Below are 18,814 nucleotides of genomic sequence, written 5' to 3'. Positions count from 1 at the left end.
GCACCCTAGGGGTCCTCCTAATTTTGGATGCAAAGGCGGGTGGAAACAGAACCCAGTGCCTCCAGCTCCTGACCTGGGCTCGGGATGCCCCAGCCCATCGGCCCCATGGCCATTTTGCAGACCCCCCGGCCATCAGCTTGGCAAGACTCCTCTCCTCATATTCTGGGGGCTGAGCATGTCGCCAGGTCCTGAGGGCCCCGGGCCCATGGCCCGGCTGCCTCCAACCTCTTTCTTCTGACCCCTTGTCACCTTCCCCGTATGCACTCCGCTTCTGCTCCCCAGCTGGGCAGAGAGAGAGAGAGAGAGAGAGAGAGAGAGAGAGGGAGACAGTGTGTGTGTGTGTGTGTGTGTTGTTTTCTGGTTTTCCTGCTGGGGCTGCCATGCTGGTGCTGACCACCAGGGGTCAGGCTGTGCCCACTGTGCTCAGGGAAGCCACCAGAGCAGGGAGGGGACACCCAGGGGTCATGCTGGGTGTCCCCTGCATCTCCCCCAACAGGCTCCTCGGGGTTAGGAGCCTCCACGTCCACCACGTGATCTGCTCAGAGGCAGGAGGGGCTCTGACACCCTCTCGTGGACGCAGTCAGCTACCGTGCCCCTCACACTCACCCTGGCAGGGGCTGTGCGAGGCCTGGGGGCGAGGCTGGAAGGTCCCCAGGAGGGTCCCTGTGCTCCAGGAGGTCCCAGCCCAGAGGGGGGGAATGGACCAAAGCGCCAGAGCAAATCCAGGTGAAAGGGAGGGGCGGGGGCTGCGGGGACGTGAGGCAGGGTGGAGGGGGGCGGGCGGGAGCCCCTGGCGGGGGTCTCACAGCCTGCAGGGTGAGCGTGATGCTGGGAGCAGGGCGGGAGGACCGGTCCTGCCCGTGTCTGCGAGCACTGTGCTGCGGGGCGGGGCCAAGCTGCGCAGCCGCGGGGCACAGAGGATTTGGCCGAGAGGAGCTGGGAGAGAGCTGGACAGCGCTCCGGACGGAGGGGCCGGGGCCAGACCCCAGCCTGCAGGGAGGGACTCCCGGCTGTCTGTGCCGTGGGACCCACGGGCCTCCCAGGCACCTGCTCACCATCCGAGAGCCAGAATCCCGACTCAGCTCGGCGGGGAGCTCCTGCCTCCTGGTCCCCCCAGAGGCCAGGACTGCAGTCCCCACTCGGGCCCAACTGGGGCGGGCTCTGTCTCCAGCACTGTTTGCGGGGTGCTGGCAGGAAGCGGTTCAGAATGCGGGTGGCAGGACTTGCCTGCCGGTCATCCTGGACCCTCGGTAGGTTCTCCGGACTGGGGTCTCCCAGGGCGGCTCAACCGTATGGACGTGTGTCTCCAAAGCCCTGGATCAAAGAGAGACACAAGGACAGACAGAGAACAGAGACCCAGAGACACACAGAGAAGGAACCCGTGAGAGGGAACCAGGAGAAGTCCCAGACTTCCCCTCCATCACTTTGGAAATGACATCCCATCGTTTTGCCCCATTCTCTTCCTGAGAGCGCAGTCACACGGGCCATCCAGCCTGGGGGGAGGGACTCCACAGGGATGTGTGCGCAGGACTCGGGAATGCCCGGGAACTACTGTGGGGACGGCCCAGCACATGGGCGCACGTGAGTCCCTGGGACAGGGGCCTACAGCTAATGGGAGCCCCTGGAAGTCTGTGTCGCCAGGGGACAAGGTCAGAAAGTAAATGGCAGCCTTCCCCATTGGGTCCGGGACACGGGCAGCACGGGAGTGGCTTTGCCTGGACTCCAGAGCAGACCCAGGCCCCTCTGAGCTGTGTTGCATACCCCGCCCAGCCCCCGCTCCCCCTTGCATTGCCAAGTGTGTGCACCAGCGTCCTGTGATAGCAGGGACGGAACGTGTGTAGAGTCCTTCCCCGGATGGCGTCCCGAGAAGTAGAAGCCAGAAAACCCCACTGCGCAGAGAGAGAGCCTGGGGAGGCCCTGGGAGGCACAGGGTCTGTCCGGGGTCACAGTCCCGGGCAGAAGCAGGAACCTGGACCAAAGCCAACTCTGTCCTCAAAGCGAGGACAATGGTTGCACCAGGCCTAGCGGGGGCTGTGGGTGGGCTGTGTGGGTGTCACTGTATGGACATGGGGCATGGGGTGAAGGGTGAGCACCGAGCAGCTGGGGGAGGGGGCACTCGGGGGCTCTGCCGGGAAGAGGAAGTCGGGGATGGGGTCCCCAGGAGTGGTGACCTCACTTCCCTGACCACTGAGCCCAACAGAATTGGATCCCGTGTCACCAGGCCCCCACATTCCAGGGACGCCCCCCTGCGCAGCTCATTGCTTTGGACATCGTCCAGCCAACAACATGTTCGCATGTTGCATCCCCAACACGGGACGCTGGAGACAGAGGACTACACGCCCGGCCAACACTTCCCCTCGCTCGGGAGGTCGTTTCAGGGCTCCCCGATGCCTCTGGCCATTCGGCCTAAAGGAGAGAAAGGTGACACCGGGAGGCCAGAGCCGGCCACCCAGCCCCACACGCTCTCATCGACAGGTGCAGCTCCGGGTCCCCTAATCCCCTGTGTTTGTGTGCGTGCGTGTGCGAGTGTGTGCCGGTGTGTGTGTGTGCGCGCGCGCGCGTGCTTGGGAGCATGTGTGTGCATGCATGTGCATGGAAGGAGGGCTCACGCGGGGTGGGGCCTTCTCGAGCAGGAGCAGGTGGGTGAGGGGTCACCCTGTGGGCAGGTCCTGTTCAAGGTCAAGGCTGGCTGGGTGGGATGGGGCGTGGGAGATGCGAGCTCCTGGCCAGGGTTGATCCCGAGAGCCCTGCAGGTGTGGGTCCCGGTCCCCGGTGCAGGGCTGTGCACACACAGGTCCTTTGTCTGATGTGGGAGCAGCAGGGGGACTGGGCAAGAGGACAGTGGGGTCGGGCGGGTGAGGCTGTGATGCCTCCGGGCCGGTGACCGGTCCCTGTCTTCCCAGAAGGCCACGGATGCAGAGAAGAGGCAGGCGGACATGACCTCCTCTCTGACCCAGGAGTCCGCAGTCCCAGGAAAGGCTTCCGAACCTCCCAGGCCACCTGCGGAAGCCGAGCCTGAAGCTGAGAAGGCCAGGGCTGGGGCCTGGGGGTGTGTGGGGATGGGTCGGTGCTGGGCCCCACGGGGAGGAGCCCCACAGGCTGGTGTGGGGCCAGGAGCAAGGACCGGGCTCAGAGCACCCAACGGGTGCACCGCACTCGGGGAGCCGTCCTGCTGAGGCTTCCTTCCCGGCTGCGGCTTCTCGGGGAGGCCCCGGGCTGGGTCCCATCTGCGCCAAGGCACACGCAGAGGCAGGCCCGCGGGTGACCTTCTCTCCTCTCACAGCTGCTCCATCCAAAGAGCTCGGGCCGGCCCCGAAGTCAGCAGGAGCTGGGCATTGGGGGACGGTGCCTGCCGCCACCTCAGCCGGGGACCGGCAGCCGGCAGGCGACCAGGAACCGGGCCACGGAGAGCCTGACGCTGCCCAGGAAGAGCTGGTGCCTGCGCCCGCCCCAGGCCCTGCTCCTGCTCCCGCTCCTCTCCGGATCCTGCCCCTGCCTGGGCCCCTCCTCCTGCCACAGGCTCAGCTCCTGCCCTGGATCCTGCACTGGCCAGCGCCACCGCACCTGACCCAGCTCCAAACCCTGCCGCTGCCCCTGCCCCTTGCCCTGCCCCTGCCTCTGCCCCTGCCAGTACCCCTTCCCCTGCCCCTGCTTGTGCCCCTGTTCCTGCCCCAGGTCCAGTCCCTACCCTGGATCCTGCCCTTGCCCGTGCCGTTGCCTCTGCCCCTATTCCTGCTCCTGCCCCTTCTCCTGCCAGGACCACTGCCCCTTCCCCTGCTCCTCCCTGGGTCCCTGTTCCTGCTCCAGACCCAGACCCTCCTCCTGCCCCTGCCTCTTCCCCAGCCCCTTCCCCTGCCCCTCCAAGGACCACTGGCCCTTCCCTTGCCCCTCCCAGGGCCCCTAGGTCTTCGCCTGTCCCTTCCTGGGCCCCTGTTCCTGCCCCAGACCCAGCCCCTCCCCCTGCTCCTGCTCCTTCCCCTGCCTCTGCGAGGAAGACCACTGCCCCTCCCTTGCCCCTCCCAGGGCCCCTAGGTCTTCGCCTGTCCCTCCCTGGGCCCCTGTTCCTGCCCTACACCCAGCTCCTGCCCCTTGCTCCTGCCCTTTCCCCTGCCCCTGCCTGCACTCCTCTCCCTGTCCCTGACCCAGCTCCAGCCCTGCATCCTGCACCGGCTGCTCCTGCCGACCCTGTCCCTCCCCTGGCTCCCGCTCCTGCCCCTGTCCCCGCTCCTGCATGGGGCCGTGCTCCTGGCCCGCCCCCGGCCCCACCCCTGCCCCTACACCTGCTCCTGCGGGGCTCCCAGAGCCCCATCCACAGCCCCCGCTCTGCGGGGAGAGCTCCCTGGTCGCTTCCCCTCAGGTCCATGCCCCGACCCCGACGCCCCGCCACCATGGTTCATCTCCTCCCCCTGTGTTCTTTCCCTCTGCTACAGTGTCACTGTCATAGTCGCTTTCCATGTCCTCTACGCTCTCTCTCCTACCTCTTTTAAGTAAAATGCATCGTTTTCTGTGGATCTCGTGCTGAGCACTCAGTCCATCCCCCGTGCCCTCCCCCCACAGCCCAGAACATCGCTGGGGAACATCTCCTTCCCCAAAGGGGACCCTGAGCCCAAGCCCTCCCTGCCCATGGCTCCCCCAGCCCGGCCCCTCGCCACGCCTCAGCTGCTTTCTCTCTTGCTTCCTTCACCTGTTCTGGACGTTTCCGGGAGGGGAATCACCCAGCAGGTGTCCTGGTGTCTGCCCACCTCTTTGCAAAGGGGACGGGGTTTGGTCCTGGGTGTCTTGGACATAGAACTTCCCTCCTGCCATACCGAACCCCGGATGGATGCCAGAGGAGACGGGATCATGGAGGCCCCTTGAGTGGACAGGGGCCCAATGTCGGGGCCGAGACCCCTGTTCCCGCGGGGACACCACAGCCTGGCCCCAGACGCCACACGGCTGCTTCCTCCCGGGGCCCGCACACCCACCGGGGCAAGGCAGAGAGCTGGAAGACGCCCCACACGCGGCCAACGCATCGCTCACAACCCAAGGCCAGAGAAAGCTCTCCCCGGCCTCGGGTCCCAACCAGGCTCCAAGTCACCGGGTCCCCCAACGACATCGACCGAAAGCAGGCAGGTCGGGTAGGCGGATAGGCACGCGGGAGCATGCGTCAGCGATGCGGGAGCTCCCGGGGAAGGCCTCTAGCCAAGGAAACCCTCTGGAGGCAGCGTGGGTCCCCCTCAGACCGGCAGGTGTCTGGCCTGGGGACCAGCAGCCCTGGGGAGAACAGGAGGACACGGAGGCCCGGTGCAGGTCCCCCGGAGAGAAGGGGGATGGGCACCCCTGTCTGGGACAACCGTGGGCAGCACCCAGCCCAGGCCACAGGGGCACCCAGCACCTAGCAGTGCTCGACCTGGGACTCAGCCCGGAAACTCTAGCACCGTAGCTCACGCCGGAAGGGAGAGAGCAGGGAGAGACCGTGGGGACAGCTGGGAATGGAACAGCGCTCATGCCCAAGCGCATGGACGCCATCCTCGGTCCCAGTCCCCAGGACAGCATGTCCTGGAGCTACTGTCCCAGTGTCGTCCGGGCCACGGGATGCGGGAAGCCCCTCCTGAGACGCCCTCCTGCCCCCCTGTTCCTGGGAACATTCAGAATGGTTGGAGGAGGAGGTGGACAGGATCCAGGATGACAGACGGCCCAGGAGAAGGAAGGGCAGGACGGGGAGGACAGACGCACGTGGCCGGAGCCACCATCCAGGGTCTGGGCTGGGACGGCCTCGGACCTCCCTCCAGCCAAGGACTCCTGACCGATGGGCCGCACTTCTGTGCTTCCACGGCCTCCCTCCCTCCGTCCTCCCGTCCTTCCGTCCCGCCGTCCCTCTGTCCTGCCCTCTGCTTTCCCTCCCTCCTTTCCTCCCTCTCCCCCAACCTGACTCCCTCCCCTCCTCCCTCCCCCAGCAGAGGATCTGGGCCCCCAGCTGGGAACTGAGCACGCGGCTTCATCCGGGAGCACCCCCAACCACGTGGTCCCCGTCCCCGTGGCACTCACGGTCACCGTGGGAGCTGACGGGGGACAGGCCTCAGGCTGAGCGGCGGGGTGGGCACCGGGGATCTGCTCCGGAACACGGGCCCGGCTGCACCAAGAATGGAGAGAACGAGGCTTCGCACGGCCTCGAGACACATCAAGTCCTGAAAAGGGAGGCAAAGTCGGGATAGCCTCGACTTGACCCCCTGGGAGTCCTCCTGCCCCACCGGCCCTGACTCCTCGATGCAACAAAGACTGCCTCAGGCAGTGTTGACTGGGGGTTTGGGACACAACTGTTCGGCCCCAGGGACAGCATCGCAGCCAACATCCCCAGGGCCTACGAGTTTTCCTAAGGGCCTCGGAGGTCCTCTGAGCCTTCCGTCGTCCTCCTTGGGAAGCTCTGTCCTGTCGTCTTCCTTGTCTCCTGCCTCTTCTGGGACACTTCAGGGGCCTCCCCCGCCACGGCCGCCTTCGCCAGGACTCCCCGTGCCCCGTGGCAGGATGCCCGCCTCCGGCGCTGGGCCCCCCACAAGCCCGGCACGCTGTGTGAGGCCTGTGCGCTCGCTCGGGGGTCCCGAGGCATCTCCCGTGCAGTGCCCCGCACCTCCCTGCTCTGGGTGTCCTCGGACCAGCCTGGGAGGCCAGCGGGTGCCCGTAGCACAGGCAGGGAAGCGCGAGGCCAGAAGGTCCAGACGACCTGCTCCCGGTCCCAGCGTGTGGAGCCTGGGCCGAGGGGGCTCTGCCCGCAGAGGAGGAGCTGGGCCCAGGGAGCCCGAGGGTGGACATGGCACAATGAGCCCAAAGGAGGGGAGGGAGCGCCGTGGGGGCCTTGACCTCAGGCCCACTGGGAGACCACGTCCCACCCGCACCGCTCTGTCCCCAGGGCAGGGGGTCGTCAGGATGTCCAGGCTCCCAGGCTGCGTGGCTGGCAGCCTCCGGCTGGCCGGGAGGAGGCACGGCTGCTGCAGGAGAGAGCCCTCCGCAGAGAGGAGGGGGCAGGCGCTCCCCCAGCGGCAGGTGCACGAGGCCGGGCGGCACACGGGCCTCCGTGGGACGGCAGAGCCGCGTCACACCAGGTGCCCCGAGGCCGAGCCCCTCTAAGGCATTGGCCACCACACCCTCTTGTCTCCACCGACAACCCCACTGCTCTGGGTCTTGGCCGCTTGCTGTCTTTGGACTTGACCTTCGATCCTGCCTTGACGGAGCGGCTGCCCTGTGTGCACTAAGGTCCTAAACAAGGGACAGAGAGGGCTCGGGGGATCCACGACGTTGCTCAGCTGGGGAGGGGCCGGGCGTCCACCATGCCCCAGATCCCCCTGGGGCTCAGCCTGGAGTCCTGCCCCGGCTTCCTCGGGAGGAGGAACCCCCGGCACCTTGAGTGTGTGCGCCACTTGCCACGCCGGGCTCTCCACCCACGGCCCCCTCTCCTGCCCTCTGTGCATCTCCTATGCAGAGAACAAGGACGAAGATGTGGACGCGACAGCGTGCCAGGACCCCAGCACCCACGGTGGTTGGGGGCTACGAGGGTGGGGTCGTCCCCAGCTGCGCTCCCGGGAGCTGGGAGCCCGAGGGCACAAGGCATTCCTTGGCACAAGAAGGTCTCACGTGGGGACCGTGGGTCCTCCAGGCTCTGAGCGGGAAACGGAGCTGCCCACATCCATCCAGGGAAGGAAGGACCAGCCTGGGCTCGCAGGCCCGGTGGGCACAAGGCTCCTCCTTCCCGGCAGCCCTCCGTTTGGGCTGGTTCGCCTTACCCTGAGCAGGGATGGCCAGGCCCTGGCATATCTCGGTCCCCTCCCCCGATGCACACCAGACACAGCCTGGCCGGTGCCGGGTCTGGAACCCCTTCCCATCGGGCCCCATGCACGTGCGCACCCATGCACAGACAAACCCATACGCACGCAGCCCACGAGACCCCTGACCCTTCCTGTGAAGAGTGCTCTCTTATGTTTCTATTTTAATTCAAAACCGTAGCCTCTCCTCCAAGTGAGCTCACGGACCACTAAGCGGTGGGATCTGTAGGGACCCCAGGCCCCCTCCCCTCCCTGCCTCTGCACCCTCGTGCTATCTCTTGCAGGGCTCTCAGACAAGGAGGACAAGGCCATGGGCCCCAGCCCAGCGCTACATGTGTCTAGGTCTTTCCTCTGGTTTTTTCCTCTGTTTTTTTGAAGGAGACAAGCTCATTTTACAGATGAGAAATCAGAGGACAGGTGAGGGGTGGAAGTAGACACGTGATTATCGAGGGTAGCACGGACATAACCCCTCCACCACACGCCTCCCTTGGATTGGTCCTAAGCTGCTGGACAAGAAGGCAGATCCCAGCAGCAAGACCGCACACCTGGGACCAGAATTCCCCATTTAACCCCTGCTCCGGTCAGCTCCATGCGAGCAGGAACGATGTCACGTCATTGCTATAAGCCCAAGCCCCCAGAACAGTTCCTGACCTCTAGCAGACCCTTACATTTTCTTGACTCAATAGACAAATGAATCCACGTAAGGGGTCACTATGTCACAGAGGAAAAACCACTGTGTCTCTGTCCGTGTGTGGATGCATTCGTGCGTGGACTCGGGGCCCCGTACGCTCCCCGCCGTCTGCAGGCACCTGGTGCCTGACAGTGAACCCAGCACCGCCTGACAGTCCCACCCACCGTCAGGAAGGGCGACTGCAGCCCCCATGGCCCTCCTCATCCTAAAAAGATATTCAAGGAATACTTAATAAAAGCTTTCTCTAATTACATATATAGGGGCAGAGCGAGTTGGGAGGAATCAGCTGACTGCAAACCAGGGCACCAGTTCCGCCCACCGCTCGCTCTGCCCCTACACTGTCCTCCCTTTGGCTCTTGTTCTTTTGGGTTCTCCTCTGGGCTCCCTTGAGCGCTTCAGGTCTCCGCCTGGATCCTAGCTTAGCCACCTACACTCTAGCAAGCCATCCAAATGCATGCCCTGTGCTGGGTCCATCTTCCTCTCCCCTCCCAGTTCCTAGTCTTGGGGTGGATTGGTCTCCTCCTGGGAGATGGGGGGGAGTGGGGTAGGGCCATCGGACAGCGCTGGTTGGGTCAGGAAAGGGCCGTGGCCGGCTGGCAGAGGGCTGGCCCGTCAGCCAGGGCCACAGGGCTGGGTGAGCCTTGTCTGGGTCACCTCTTTATTCCCAGGGAGGAATCATTGTTTGCAAGCCAGCTTGCTCCTGGCTTCCCAGTGGCGTAGACCCTTCCAGTCCCGACAGGTCCCTGTGGTGATTCCTGAGCCTCAGCCTGGAGGCCGCTGGAAAATCTCCGGGCTACGTGCCCTGGTTATACAATTGTAACCAGAGTCAGCAAAAAGCAGTCAAGAGTGGATAAAGCATGTGATTCTTGATCTCAGGGTCTTGAGTTCAAGCCCCACATTCAGGGTAGAGCTTGCTTAAGAAAAAAATAGATTCAGCCCCAGACTGGGTCCCAGGGAACCCGTGTTTGCTGCTGAAAATGGAAGCAGGACCTTTCAGCTGGCACTCACCAGCGCCCCCAGGCCTGTGCCGGGCCCCGCATCCTCTGGGGACACAAGCCCTGCCTTATAGGACCCTGTGGTCCTCAAGGGAAACCCCAAGGACACAGTGACACCCCCGCAGGATGTGAGAGGCTGTGCCCAGGAGCCAAGAAGACCTGGGTCTACAGTTTCAAGCTGCGTCACTGTGACCCTGAACGACCTGTAACCTCTTGGAGCCTGATTGTCCTTATTTCTTTCGCAGGCGGTTTCTCTGTATCCGAGCCGTTTGGGCGCCTCCTTGTCCCTCTGTATGCCCTCTCCCTCAACAGCACCCAGCAAAGGCCTCTGCCTCGATGTAAGAGGGTCCCCCCGCGCCAGGAATCGGGAATCGCTGGTGTGAACTGGGGTGTCAATGCTACCCCAACAAGCCGTAGGAGGAAAGTGTGGCAACCCCTCTTCTGGGAGGAGGGGCGGCTCAGGGAGATCTGGGAGGCCCTGAGCTAAAGCGCGTTCTGCTGGCCTTTCCTTCCTGGGATTGTTTCGACATTCTTCTAAAAACAAGAAAGTTTTTCTGATTTTTCAGGTCCCCACCCTCGCCCTGAGTGCCCGGACCCGCTCTTCTCGCTGCGGGGCTTGGCCTCCTGGGAGAGGCAGCGGCCCGCCGCGCGCTAGGACCCCGGGGGCGGGTACCGTGGCCGGCGGGCGGGGCGCGAGCGGCAGGTGGACAGGGGCTGGGACGCGCGGCCGCGTACGCGGGTGGGCGGGGCGGGGGCGGGGCGCGCAGGCTGGTGGGCGGGGAATACGCCTCCTTTCCTCTCGCGGGCCCCGCCCCCCATTCCCGGGCCGGAGACGGCGCGCCCAGCCGCCCGCCCTGCCTCAGGGTCAGCCCCGGGCGCGGCTGCAGGCGCGGCGCGGCCGCCGGGTATCGCCGGGGCCCTGGCGAGCTGAGTTCCTGGTTTCCGGGCCGGGGTGCGCCCCTCCGTCCGTCCTAAACCCCGTCCGGTCGCAAGGGGTGAGTCTCCAGCCGGCGGGGACAGTCGCGCTCCCCCCGTCCCGCGTCGCGGGGCAGTGGCGGGCGAAGTGCGCTGCGCGTCCGGCCCCAGGCCGCCGGGTGCGGACACGTTTGGCCGAGGAGGACACCGAGGCTGGGGTGGAGGGAGAGGAGAGTGACTTGCCCGAGGTTACCGAGCCCGGGAGAGTGGAAGCGCGTTCCCGCCGTCCCCTGGAGAGCCCAGGCACGGCCCTTCCGGAGGAAGACGCGGCTGCCCCCCACCCCCGCACCCCATCCCTACTCCACCGCAAGGGCAGCACGGCCGCCCCTCTGGGCGCAGCCCCCGCCCGGGCCTGGTGTGTCCCCACGGGGCCGGCGCAGGGCTCGATTTCCGGTGTCCCCGCGTTACCCCCCTGGAGTCCTCCAAGCCCCGCCCAGGCGCCCCGCCCTGCGCTGCTGCCCGAGTCCGAGGGCAGGCAGGCCGCCCTCTGCTCCCCGCGGAGGGCGGGGGTGGGGGGAAGACCTGAGAGCCCAGACAGGGGGGACGCTTGGCCTCTCCGAGGCACAGCTGCAGGATTCAGCTGAGCACGGAGCCACTGTCCCTCTGTCCGCCTACCGGAGCTGTCATAGCTCGGGCCACCCAGGGGAAGGCAGGGCAGCAAGGAGGGAGCCCCTATCCCCTGATTATCAGAGCGTTCCTTTGCAGGTGTTCCTTGGATCCTGGAGATACAGGCTCAGAGCCCAACAGCCCTGGGAGAGGTGGACTGACTCCAAGCCCCCTCAGTCTCTCCTAGTGCCCAGGTTCAAAAGCTTGACCCAGCAATGCGCTGCCGCAGACTGGCCCTGGGCCTGGGATTCTGCCTGCTGTTGGGCACTGCCCTCTGCTTTCTGTGGTGAGCATATCCCATGGAGCCCTCCCTTCACCCCAAACTCCTCCATTTCTTGGCATCTCAACACCCAAATCTTGACCCCTTTATGGATTCCTAGGTCCCGCCCAACCTCTCTTGGAACTCCAGTCCCCCAACCGCAATCCCAGTAAGACCAAACTAGTTTTGCTTTCTGGATGTTGATTAGCAATGGCCTCAAGGGCCTCTGCACTCGCTCTTTCCTCTGCTCGGACCATTCTTCTAAGAACTCCTGTGCACACACCACAATTCACCCCGTGTGTTCCCTCTGTGAAGCCCTCCCAACACGGCCACCATCACTCCCTTCACTCCCTCGTGCGTAGGGCCTGGCATCAAGAACATTCCCGTCCCTGGAACGAAGACCGCACGGGTGGATAATGGCCACATTGCAGGAGACCAGGAGGCTTTGACCTCTGAGGTCAGCCAGACCCAAAGAGTGGTGGGGGATCCCCAGATGCACCCCGCTGGGGGCCTTCCCTCCCATCAACGTGCACCAAGTGGGTTTTCAGCCTCATGACAGTCAACAGGTGTTTTTCCTTCCCAGGGTGTATGTGGAGAATTGGCTGCCCTTTTCCTATGTCCCCTATTACCTCCCCTGCCCAGAGATCTTGTAAGTACGGGGCGGGGAGAATTGGGGCCCTGTGGGTTGCCTGGAGCGGGGCCACTGGGAAAGTTTTTGGGTCACTTTGCAGGTTATGAGGTCCTAAGCTCATGATTCTCATCAGTTTGATACGTGCTGGGTAATTTCTGGGCTGTGGAGTAAAATTCGCAGGTCAGTCCTCCCGTGTCCCTGCAGCGCCCCCTCTGTGCTTTGACCTTGAGCATGCCACAGTGCTCTGAGCCTCACTTGCTTCATCTGAAGAACGGGATGATGGCGGTCCCCTCCAGGGCCACCTGGAGCACGGAGCACGATGACAGCTGTAAGCCATCTGCTGTAGCACACGCCACATAGCAGGTGATCAGAAAACAGTGCTCTTAGGACTTGACCTTTTTGCTAAATGTTGTGCTCGGTGTGGATCCAAGAACAAGTGAGCGCGGGACCAGACTCCCGCCGCACACCAAAGCTGACTTTTTGACAGTTAAGAGTGACAAAATGCGTTCAAGGGGGATCTCCACGATAGCAAAAAGCAGGTTTCAGAGCTGGATCACGGACTGCTCGTGAGCCACGAGGCATGGGTCGCCGTTGTGAACACAGAGTATAGTCACTGAAGAAGCTGGCCTGGCCCGGAGGAAGCAGTGGGTGTTCCGAAACGCAAAAACCAGAACACCTTGCTCATTCGAGACACGGGGTGGGAGGATGCTATCTCCTGAGTTTCGATCTCATTTCCTTGATTTCTGCAGAGGATCTCATTTCCCCCAGCCCTTCCCACGAACTGAGTTCCCTCTTCCCTGACGCCCCCTGCCATATGCCTTCTCTCCCGGCTTGTAGGGGGCTCTAGCACTACCTTGGGCCCAAAGTATTCACTACATTCTTTTTCTTACCAGTTTGTCTATCGTTTGGGCCTACTTAGCTCTTTTTTAACAGATCGAAGTTGGAGAATTTTTGCGAGTGTAAATGGTTCCCTTTCTGTCTTTTCATGTGGATTTCTTCACTTTTAGTTTTCCTGCCTACGGGTGCGAACGTGTGACGTTGGCTTTTGTTTTGTTTTGCTTTGGGGTTTTGTTTTTTGGTTTTCGTTCTTGTTTTTTGGCTCCAGCTCATCTGTGGCTTCAGCTGATGACTGTCAAGCTCTCCAGTGAGGCTGGAGCATAGCTGGGCTCGGGGGGAGGCGGGAGCCCACTGTCCTCTCCCTCCTCACTTCCTGCCTTCGCCGCTGCCCTCACTTTCTGAGCGGGGACCTGAGCGCTTGTTGGGGTGGAAACTAGGGCAGACAACCAATGGGACGGACTGACTCTTAAAAATTGTTGATTCAAGAGTTTAAACTGATCACGGAAGGACGAGCACATATTGCAGGATCCCACTTCTATGAGATCTCTAGAAGAATCAAATTCGTAGAAGCAGAAGTAGAATAATGGTTACCAGGAGAGGCCGAGGGGAGCCAGTGTTTCCTGGGGACAGAGTTTCAGTTTGGGAAGATGAGAATGCTCTGGAGAGGAATGGAGAGGACAGCTGCACAACAGTGTCCGTGTGCTTCAGCACCCTCAACTGTGTACTTCAAACCGGTTAAAATGGGGACACCTGGATGGCTCAATGGATCAGATCGTCTGACTCTTGGTTCCAGCTCAAGTCACGATCTTAGGGTCATGAGATCAAGCCTCACGTCGGGCCCCAAGTTCAGCAGGGAATCTGCTTGAGACTCTCTCTCTCTCGCTCTAACCCTACCCTCTCTTTCTCTCCTGTGGACTAAAAATTGGTAGGAAAACTTAAGGAGGCTTAAGCTATCCCATTAAAGATGCCACACTGAAAATTCCTCAGGGAGGGGCAGGCACGGTGTGCTCAGGTGGTCCGACCTGACAGCTGACCTCAGGCCTCTTCTGCAGCTGCTGCCCTCCCCGGGTGGCCTCGGGCAGGCCTCCGCCTTCTCTGGGCCTCACTTCCACCCCCTGGGGAAGGACATTATTGGGAGGACTTTCAAGCCCGAGGAGTCCAAAGTCTGGCCCCAGGTCCTTCCAGCGGGCTGGGGGCAGGACCAGGGGCTCTGTGCAACCCGCAGGACCCTCCTTCTTACTTCTCCCCTGAGGCTGCCCTCGGCTGGAGCTAGTGGAGACCGGCCACACAGCCTGCCTGCCAAGAAGGGGACAAGCTGCCTTCACAAGCGCTCGCTCAGTGCTGGGCATGGGCGCGTCCCTTGGTCCTCAGGCAGCTCGGAGGGTGAAGGATGGTTACCCATTTTACAGATGAGGAAGAGTGGGGGCCTGAGCCAGGGTTCCATGACAGACACAGAATGGAGGAAGGAGAAGGAAAGGTAGATCGACTGATGGAGCTGAGCCAGCCTGGAATCCGGGGAGCAGGCACCGGGAAGGGCAGGCTGGGGCTCGGGCAGGTGCCGAGGCTGTCGGAATGTCTTCACGGAAACCTCAGCTCTGCTCTTCGGGCCTTTCCACCTGGGTCAAGCCCACCCAGGCCCTGCAGGATCCTCTTTACCCAAGGCCGGCTGGTGTAGACGGTAATCACACCCACCAAATACCGTGGAAGCAACGCCTTGATTGGTGTCTGTGTAACTGGACCCTGCAAGTGACCATCCCGTGGGCTCCGGCGACTCAGCCCAGGTCCCCGGCAAGAAAGCGCCAGAAACTCAGGTCACTGGCTCTTTGCAGCTTCTCAGAACCTCTTCCCACTGCCAGGCCCCTACAGAGCGATATGTTTGAAAGAGCCTCAGCTTTGCAGACAGAGGACACTGGGTACCGAGCACCACCCTGCCACTCAGCGACCCCGGAGGGACTGCTTCTGTAGGAGCCCAGTCCCAGCGTGGGGGCAGAGCAGTGGGGAAGGTTCCAGGAAGTCTGCCTGGGAGCTAGAACGGAGCCTGCCCCGTGAAGGGGGGAGTGGGGGGGTTGCTGCTTCTCCAGTCTGTCCTTCCCTGTCTGAGTAGCTCTGTCCCCAGCCCTGGCACTAACAGTTCTCACCTCTGCCCCCAGCAACATGCAACTGCAGTATAAGGGGGAGAAGCCGTTCCAGCCCGTGACCCGGTAAGCAGACTGCCATTTCCCCTTTTGTGGCCCCGGGGGGCTGGGGGCCACCTCCCCTCACCACTGGCCCTTCTCGGTTACAGGTCACTGTACCCTCAGCCCAAGCTGCTGGAGCAGAGGTGGGTGTTGGGTGGGGCCTGGGTGCAGAATGGAGAGATTGGGGGAGGAAGGGGGGCCTGGCGGGGGTGGGGGGTGCAGGTATAGAGCTCCGACTTATAAGCTGGGGTGGTGGGGGTGTCAGGTGGCCTTGGGGTCCAGGTAGTCTGGGACCTGGGTTCTGGTCCTGTTCTATCACTAGCTGTTGACCTTGGGTAGACTGCCCGGAGCCTTTTCTGTACAAGTGGGTAAGAATACCCGCTTCATAGCCAATTGGACGGAGAACTAGATGAGATGGTGTTTGCAAAAGGCATAGCTCCGGGCGCCCGAGCGGCTCAGTTCATTTGAGTGTCCAACTCTTGATCTCAGGGTGGTGAGTTCAAGCCCCACGTGGGGCTCCACGCTGGGCATGAGCCTACTTAAAAAAAAAAACAAAACAAAGGCAGCACTGCGTAGTAGGTGCTCAGTCTGGGGTTCCTTGCTACCCCGTGTGGATTGGGCACTTAGCAGGTACCTGAAGTGCCAGGGTCCCTTACACACCGGATGTGCGTTCACTCCTGGTCCTCTCGAGCACGCCGGGGAGGAGCCATTATCCCCACTTCCCATAGGAGGATCTGGGGCCCAGAGACAGGGATGAAGCATCGGAGGCAGGACCAGGATGAGGCTGCGGCTCTCCCAAGGGAAGGGCCCCAGCCCCCACCGCCTCCCCTGCTGCCAGGCCTGCGGAGCTGCTGACGCTTACACCCTGGTTGGCACCCATCGTGTCCGAGGGAACCTTCAACCCCGAGCTGCTGCACCACATCTACCAGCCTCTGAACCTGACCATCGGGGTCACGGTGTTTGCCGTAGGGAAGTGAGTAGTGGGCTGGGTCAGGGGTTGTCACTGGGCCCTAGGAGCTTACGGCCTGGGAAGGAACAGGACCCGGACACGGGTCCCCGCCTGGACACCAGGGAAGCCCTGAGCCAGGCACTGTGCACGTGGGAAGGTAGAGAGTAGAGGGTGATGAGGGGAGGGCTTCCCGGAGGAGGGGGTCTGGCCCTGGCACGGAAGCAGGCAGGCGGCCCAGGTGAGGGGGCAGCAGGGAGCCTTTGTGAGGACACCCCATGGGCCTCCTCACCCCTCTCCGCTTCCCCAGAACAGTCGAGGCAGGCATGAAGGACTGGAAACACCTAAGACCACCTCACATAACTGGGGGTCCATGATCAGGCCGCAGGCAGGTCAAGCCCCGCCCTCAGGTCCCTCTCCCCTCTGCCTACTCTGGGCCCCGGTACTCTCTGGATACCTCCTGGTTTCCTCTCCTCCCCCTCACCCCGCCTGGCCTTGCCTTTAGCCACCACCAGGCAACCTACCCCTGCGTCTCATTTTCGGTTTCCTGAGGGAGAAACCACGACGGGGCCCCAATACCTCAAGTGCTGGCCAGCTGACAGGTGGCCCGCCTGGGGTCAGGTCCCATCAGCTTCGACCTGGGGGGGGCGAGGCCCCAAGCCCCCAGCACCACTCACCCCACCCTGACGCAGCCACTTAACCCGCCAAGTGGTCACTTTTCTCTCTCTGAGCCTCGGTGTCTCTGCCTCTAAAATGCAGATTATTGGGGGGCCCCGGGCTGGCTCAGTCAGTAGAACGAACAATTGTCGATCTTGGGGTCGTGAGTTCAAGCCCCACATTGAGTGTAGAGATTACTTTAAAAAAAAACAACAATAAACTTCGAAATGGGGATCGTGGTGCCTGCCTTAAGGGAGTTTGTGAGGCTCCAAGGAGCTAAGCATCCCTTCAAACACGGCCCGACACCTAGTTAAGTGCTCACGGGAAGTCAGCTGGGTGTGCGAATCGGAGAGTCCCGGTTAAGCATCCTTCCTACGAAGGAAGAGGTCCCTGCTGTGACTGTGGTGGTGGGATAGAGGACCCCGAGGTTTCAGACCTGAGTGGCATCTCCAGGGGAGGAGCTGGGAGGTGGACCCCAGCCTGGGGTGAGCCCAGCCCCCACTGCCCTGCCCCACGCAGTACAGGGCCAGCACAGGGCGGGGTGGGGCCAGCGGGGGCCAATGACGTCATTCCCACCAGGTACACCGGCTTCGTGCAGCACTTCCTGGAGTCGGCCGAGCGCTTCTTCATGCAGGGCTATCGGGTACGGTACTACATCTTCACCGACGACCCCGCAGCCATCCCTCCGGTCCCGCTGGGCCCCGGCCGCCTCCTCAGCACCATCCCCATCCAGAGGCATGCCCGCTGGGAGGAGATCTCCACGCGCCGGATGGAGCGAATCAGCCGGCACATAGCCGAGAGGGCGCACCGGGAGGTGGATTACATCTTCTGCCTCGATGTGGACATGGTGTTCCGGAACCCGTGGGGCCCCGAGACCCTGGGGGACCTGGTGGCCGCCATTCACCCCGGCTACTACGCTGTGCCCCGCCAGCAGTTCCCCTACGAGCGCAGGCATATTTCCACCGCCTTCGTGGCAGACGGCGAAGGGGACTTCTATTACGGTGGGGCGGTCTTCGGTGGGCGGGTGGCCAGCGTGTACGAGTTTACCAGGGGCTGCCACATGGCCATCCTGGCGGACAAGGCCAATGGCATCATGGCCGCCTGGCAGGAGGAGAGCCACCTGAACCGCCGTTTCCTGTCACACAAGCCCTCCAAAGTGCTGTCCCCTGAGTACCTCTGGGACGACAGGAAGCCGCAGCCGCCCAGCCTGAAGCTGATCCGCTTTTCCACGCTGGACAAGGCCACCCGCTGGCTGAGGAGCTGACGGCAGAGCCGGGGCTGCCATCGATGGGGTCCCCACACCCCGCAGCCGGCGCGCCCCAGTGCCTCCCTTCTCGGGCTCCAGGTGAGACCGGTCCAGCCCTGCCTACCTCCGTCTCAGCAGAAAATGGAGACAGAAAGACCTTTGTAAACTGTAAAGGGCTGCGCCCACATGAGAACACAAAGCTCACACAGCCAGGAAGAAGGGAGGCAGAGATGAAGCGGACGGGGCCCGGTGGCCCTACCCAGCGGACGTGCCTTTTGGGGCAGGCTCTGGAGTCAGCCCTCCTCCGTGCCTGAGAGTAAAAACTCCGCGCCCACCTCTGCCCGCCTTCCACTGCCTATTGCCCTTAAAGTTGCACTTCTAGGCGTGCCTGGGGGGCTTAGTCGGTTAAACGACTGCCTTCGGCTCAGGTCATGATCCCAGAGTCCTGGGATCGAGCCCACATCAGGCTTCCCGCTCAGCGGAGAGCCTGCTTCTCCCTCTCCCTCTGCCTGCTGCTCTGCCTACTTGTGCTCTCTCTATCTCTCTGTCAAATAAATAAATAAAATCTTAAAAGAAAAAAAATTTGCACTTCTGAGCCCCTGGTGTGAAAGGCAGCCCAGAACCCTCTTCTCTGGCTGCTGGGGTTCCTGGGTCCTGTGCTGTCCTCCACCCACATGGACCCAAGCCTGCGCTGGGCCGTGAAGGGCGCCTTGGCAGTGGGACAGGCCTGGCTCTCTGGTGTCAATCCTAGCCCGTACCACACGGTGGGCCACACTCCCTGGCACCAGCCACATCTTTTGTAAGAGGGCTTGGGCAGCTTTTAACAAAGGTGGCATGGGGGCACCTGGGTGGCTCAGTCGGTTGGGTGGCGGACTCCCGGTTTTGGCTCAGGTCATGATCTCAGGTCCTGGGATGGAGCCCCGCCCCCACTACCTGGGGCTCTGCACTCAGCAGGGAGTCTGCGTGAGACTCTTTCTCTCCCTCTGCCCCTCCCCCCA

At 62.8% G+C, this 18,814-nt stretch overlaps 1 protein-coding gene across 7 annotated transcripts; it reads left to right on the top strand.

Annotated features, from left to right (window-relative positions):
* Positions 1-10,298: 10,298 nt before the first annotated feature.
* Positions 10,299-18,365, top strand: GBGT1 (globoside alpha-1,3-N-acetylgalactosaminyltransferase 1 (FORS blood group)). 7 transcript variants are annotated; one of them, XM_080820740.1, is made up of 7 exons: positions 10,300-10,477; positions 11,163-11,349; positions 11,906-11,971; positions 14,941-14,991; positions 15,075-15,110; positions 15,806-15,940; positions 17,150-18,365. In XM_080820740.1, exons 2-7 carry the CDS (start codon positions 11,279-11,281, stop codon positions 17,832-17,834), a joined length of 1,044 nt encoding a protein of 347 aa, XP_080676866.1. In that variant the 5' UTR covers positions 10,300-10,477; positions 11,163-11,278; the 3' UTR covers positions 17,835-18,365. The 7 variants fall into 7 exon arrangements, with proteins under 7 accessions (XP_080676867.1, XP_080676866.1, XP_080676869.1 ...); XM_080820745.1 differs by having other exon boundaries at positions 10,306-10,477; positions 15,768-15,940; XM_080820741.1 differs by lacking the exon at positions 11,906-11,971 and having other exon boundaries at positions 10,299-10,477.
* The last annotated feature ends 449 nt before the right edge of the window (positions 18,366-18,814 follow it).

Source organism: Martes martes, assembly GCF_963455335.1.
Source record: "Martes martes genome assembly, chromosome: 12".
NCBI classification, from domain to species: domain Eukaryota; kingdom Metazoa; phylum Chordata; class Mammalia; order Carnivora; family Mustelidae; genus Martes; species Martes martes.
This window is presented reverse-complemented; position numbering and strand designations above follow the sequence as displayed.

Excerpts from the sequence above, each read along its gene's own strand:
- GBGT1 (XM_080820740.1), top strand. The coding sequence starts at position 11,279 with ATGCGCTGCCGCAGACTGGCCCTGGGCCTGGGATTCTGCCTGCTGTTG. Across the intron at positions 11,972-14,940 it reads CTCCCCTGCCCAGAGATCTT|CAACATGCAACTGCAGTATA; the intron begins GTAAGTACGGGG and ends CTCTGCCCCCAG. Across the intron at positions 14,992-15,074 it reads CCGTTCCAGCCCGTGACCCG|GTCACTGTACCCTCAGCCCA; the intron begins GTAAGCAGACTG and ends TCTCGGTTACAG.